Raw genomic sequence first — 5,000 nt, forward strand, 5'->3', positions numbered from 1 at the left:
TAAATAAAGGACTTGTTCTCAACTGGTCTACCTGGTTAAATAAAGGACTTGTTCTCAACTAGCCTACCTGGTTAAATAAAGGTTTCATTAAAAAGTGTAGCAATAACTTAACTTGTCATTATTTAGACAGACTCCTCTAAATAATAAATATAATAAAATAACAAAAAAGAGTTAAATACTAAGTACTATACATAGGTTTTATTTAAAAAATAACAATAGAACCTATTTAGTACTATAATGGTATTTACTAACATAATATTATTACTATAATAGTTTCTAAAGGGGTTCTAGGCTACCCTACCCTATAATTAGGGTTCAGGATAAAACAGGTTATACGTAGGGTTAGAGTTTCTGTACAGCACTTTGTGACATCTGCTGATGTAAAAAGGTCTTTATAAATACATGAGATTGATTGTTAGGTTCAGGGTATTTAAAGAGATAAACTGTATGGGTTTATATCTCTCTTGCTCGTCCCTGTGGTCTTCTGTGGGAACTACATCCCTCATTCACCACACTTGATAGGCTCATAATCTGAGGTAGCAACTGAGTCAGAGCAACAAATCAATGATCTCCACCTATCCATTAGGTTTACAACTCAGTGAACCTGCGCAGCATTCTCTCTATTTGATGTCTACGAACCAACAGATTTCAACGATTATCATATTACCCAGCAGCCATTTAGAAACAAATAAAAAAAGGTTAGTTCTTTTTATTCTTTTTTTCTGACTGTTTAAATCGGCCACATCTTGAAAAAGAGAACAGGGACATGCGATTTGTTGATAATTTACACTTTTTTATATATAAAAAATATAGATATACAGTTAACCATGATCAGAACATGTTTAACGTTTGAAGGCTTTGCGCCAACCATCCCTGTAGGTCACTACAATCTATAACCAGGTGAACAGTGAGCTTCCTCACCAAGTAGCTGTAACCTAGTTAATAATAAGTTACCTGAGGTAAACCTACAAGGTTAGTTAATATTAAGTTACCTGAGGTAAACCTACAAGGTTAACGCGAGCTGGAAGAGAATTACTTCAAAACCACAGCAAAAAGCTGGGACATATAGTAATATTATATATATAATATTATATCACTGGGCTCCTGTGTGCTAACAAACCCTGTGTACCACCCCTCCCCTGTTTAACCTTGAATTTCGTTCAGAAAAACACTTCCACATTTAGCAAAACGAACCAACTCTTTACGGATCTGTTCGGTGGTAATAAACGGAGGCAGATTAGACACCACTACTCTTGTCGAAATCAGCACCAACACAACCCCTCACATAAATCATACTGGTAACTAGCCGGGTAACAAGACTCACCTTTTACATTACCACAACCACCGCCTTGTTCATTCTGGATACAGAGTGTATATGTTCCTCTCCCACCTGTTCACCGACCAGGATCAATAATTCCTCCACACCATTCTCCACAACGCACCTGAAGAGGCAGCGTTTCTTCTCCACTCGGTTGAGGACATCAAACTACCCTACTCCCTCCTCAACTCTAACCGATAAACAGCGGAAACCGATAAACAAACCCTCCCACCATGACAAAATACATTTGGAAAATAGGCAAAAGAATAGCTGCACTCTTCACGAACGACAAAACCTCACGTTACCAACTTCTTCTTCTTCTATGGTATAATGGCGGTCCTCAAACCAACGTTAAAGGAGCGTGGCGCCTCCTACTGTGCTGGAGTGTGTTCAATCACGGTTTACACCATTTCTAAATCCTCCTACCTAACTCAGTACTTCTGAGAAAATAAAAAAGATCCCTACTAACTTCTAATAGACCCTCCCCCATCCCCCAAATCCCTTCCAACCCCCCATCCAACCTAAATGACCCTACACTTCAATCTTTCCCTCTCTTCAACATCCTTACAACAATATAACAACACATGCTCCACCATTTCATTGACAATACCCTCCAGACACAAACCATTCACATGCTGCCAACCAGATGGAAGGACCAGTTCAATGTACAATGTCCTAAACACAATCGAGGAAACACCACCTCTTCCTTCCTAATCTGACCTTTGAACCTTGGTCCACCGACCTTTCTTTGGAGGGCATATAAATGCCGTCCCTTGTGCTCAGAGTCCCATCTCTTCTCCCACACATCTATCAAAATGGCTCTGATCTCACATTTGTCCTCCCCTCTACCCAGTGGAACATTAATATATATTATATCTTGTTTTAAAGTTATTTTAGCTAACTAGTCTACAATTTCATTCCATTCCACACCTGAATGTGCTGTGACCCGGCATAATCTCACTACTAGACCCATTCTCTCAATTCTCCATAATAACATTAATACCTCCAATAGTAGGTCACTCCTAATAGATTTACCAGATGATAAACTATTCAATACAGACAGAGAATCTGAGGATACTATAATTCTAACAGGCTGTACGTCCTCCACCCACTGGAGGACAACTATAATCACCAACAGTTCAACTGAGTACACTGACAGTTCATCTGTTAGTCTTCTACATATCTGCACATCACATTCAGGAAGGTAAACACCTGCTCCTGTGGGCCCACTATCTGGGCCCTTGGATCCATCTGTGAAAAGAGGTAAAAAAAAAGCATAACAACTTCTACCAATGTAATTGTCAACCAGTTTCCCTTTATCACTGACTTCTGACCCAATCTTTTCCTTTTGTCTACCAAGGTTAGATCAACAACAGGATCTGGGAGTAACCATGGAGGAACATCCCCTATCACCACAGAAAAGGGCCAACCTCCAACTCCCTGAAACTACTCTCATCAGCAAGCTTTCCAACTGTCCAACCAAAACCACTGCCTTGTCTACTAGTATATTCCCAACAGTCATCTAGAACAGTAGCAGTGGGATGCTCAACCTCACAGCCTTTCAACCCAATAAGCTAATGACAATTTATTACGTCGTATATCCAAAGGCATCTCACCTGCCTCAACTGGACTATAATATAAATCCATGATATTATGGGATACAAAATGGGAAAAGGGGAAATTATGATAATACTAAAAAACACCCTTCTAACTAACTAACCCTACACTCATTAAAACCCACTACCCCATTCCACTACTTTGACCCTATCTGCTCCTGCACCAGGCCAACTAACCCTACACTAATTAAAACCCACTACCCCATTCCACTACTTTGACCCTATCTGCTCCTGCACCAGGCCAACTAACCCTACACTCATTAAAACCCACTACCCCATTCCACTACTTTGACCCTATCTGCTCCTGCACCAGGCCAACTAACCCTACACTCATTAAAACCCACTACCCCCATTCCACTACTTTGACCCTATCTGCTCCTGCACCAGGCCAACTAACCCTACACTCATTAAAACCCACTACCCCATTCCACTACTTTGACCCTATCTGCTCCTGCACCAGGCAAACTAACACTACACTCATTAAAACCCACTACCCCTTTCCACTACTTTGACCCTATCTGCTCCTGCACCATGCCAACTAACCCTACACTCATTAAAACCCACTACCCTATTCCACTACTTTGACCCTATCTGCTCCTGCACCAGGCCAACTAACCCTACACTCATTAAAACCCACTAGCCCATTCCACTACTTTGACCCTATCTGCTCCTGCACCAGGCCAACTAACCCTACACTCATTAAAACCCACTACCCCATTCCACTACTTTGACCCTATCTGCTTCTGCACCAGGCCAACGGCCTGGGAGGACGGGACACCACCACCCAACACACCCTGGAACTCTTCTGAAGTCAAATCTAGTATGACCAAATACTTCTCTGCAGCTGCCACCAAAATATATTTTTTTCTGTGATTTACATTCCATTTCTGCGGTACAGTTGATAACCATTTGCTATGAACACTAAGAAGCCAACCTTACTGAAGCATATATCACTGGTTGGCCCATCCCTCTGTGCTGTCACAGATCTACTACTCACAGGGATCCTCTCAGGATCCCTCAGCCTTGACCCATCCTCCTCTACTTTCTTCACTGCCTCAGCAGTGACAACCTGTTCCCAACAGTCGGGTCAGTGGGATTGGATAGGGGCCCCTCTACCTCTCTCTCTCTCTCTGACTGGAGGAGACAGGTGAAATGGTGTGTCTCCTCTGGTCAACAATACTCACCTTGAGAGACTCCACAGCCTGTTGGAGCTCCTTCAGCTCCTTCTCTCTCTCCTGGAATCTCTGCTGGACCTGCTGCTGACTCATCCCCAGCTGCCTCTGTGGAGAATCACTCTTCAATGAGCTATCAAGCTTTATTAGTCCAGTAGATCAATAGTATAGTAATGTGACATAGGGCCCATAGAGAGGAAGGTCTAAAAAATGGATGGTCCATTTACTAAATGATATTTATTTGTTGCTATGTGAATGATTATAGTTTTTATGGTAGGACTACATGTATCAACAGGTTGAGACTGAACTTTGGACTCATAAAAGGCCATTCAGAATGATAATAGTGTTTGACATTATAAAATGGTGATACATCTGGAGAATCTGGGTTGACATATCTATATACTCAAGGTTTGTGTTCATATTTGTTCTGCTGAGGATCCATTTCATTTGAATGATCTCATATTCAAACAGCCTTAGTTCCTACTGTATCTTTAATTCTTTGTTTATCAGACAGTCACCAACAAGTTGTTCTGGTCTTACCTGTTTCTCAGTCCTCTCTGCTGCAGCTGACACTGTATCATGGCCTTTATGTTCATCCATTGTACACATCAGACAGATACACTGCTGATCGGTACGACAGTAAACCTCCAGCAGTTTGTCATGATGAGAGCAGATCTTCTCCTGTAGTTGTGCGGTGGCTTTGACCAGCTTGTGCCTCTTCAAAGCAGGAAATTCGTAGTGAGATTGGAGGTGAGTCTCACAGTAAGAGGCCAGACACACCAGACAGGACATGAGGGCTTTCTGCTTTCTGGTCCCAGTGCAGAAATCACACGCCACATCTCTAGGTCCAGCATAGCACAGAGCAGGAGGGGGAGCAGCCTGGAGTCCTGTCTT

General features: G+C 42.1%; 1 protein-coding gene across 1 annotated transcript in view; it reads right to left on the bottom strand.

Moving 5' to 3' along the window:
* LOC145867111 (tripartite motif-containing protein 16-like) overlaps window positions 1–5,000 on the bottom strand; it is a 9,508-nt gene that overhangs the window by 4,184 nt on the left and 324 nt on the right. Inside the window, exons 1-2 of the mRNA XM_082971157.1 lie at window positions 4,647–5,000; window positions 4,119–4,214 (exon numbers count right to left, since the gene is read on the bottom strand). The exon at window positions 4,647–5,000 is cut by the window's right edge and continues 324 nt beyond it. Coding sequence (XP_082827283.1) covers window positions 4,119–4,214; window positions 4,647–5,000 — 450 coding nt within the window. The remainder of the gene's footprint in view (window positions 1–4,118; window positions 4,215–4,646) is intronic.

This window comes from Salmo salar, unplaced genomic scaffold (assembly GCF_965601325.2).
Source record: "Salmo salar unplaced genomic scaffold, fSalSal1 ptg000206l, whole genome shotgun sequence".
Taxonomy (NCBI): domain Eukaryota; kingdom Metazoa; phylum Chordata; class Actinopteri; order Salmoniformes; family Salmonidae; genus Salmo; species Salmo salar.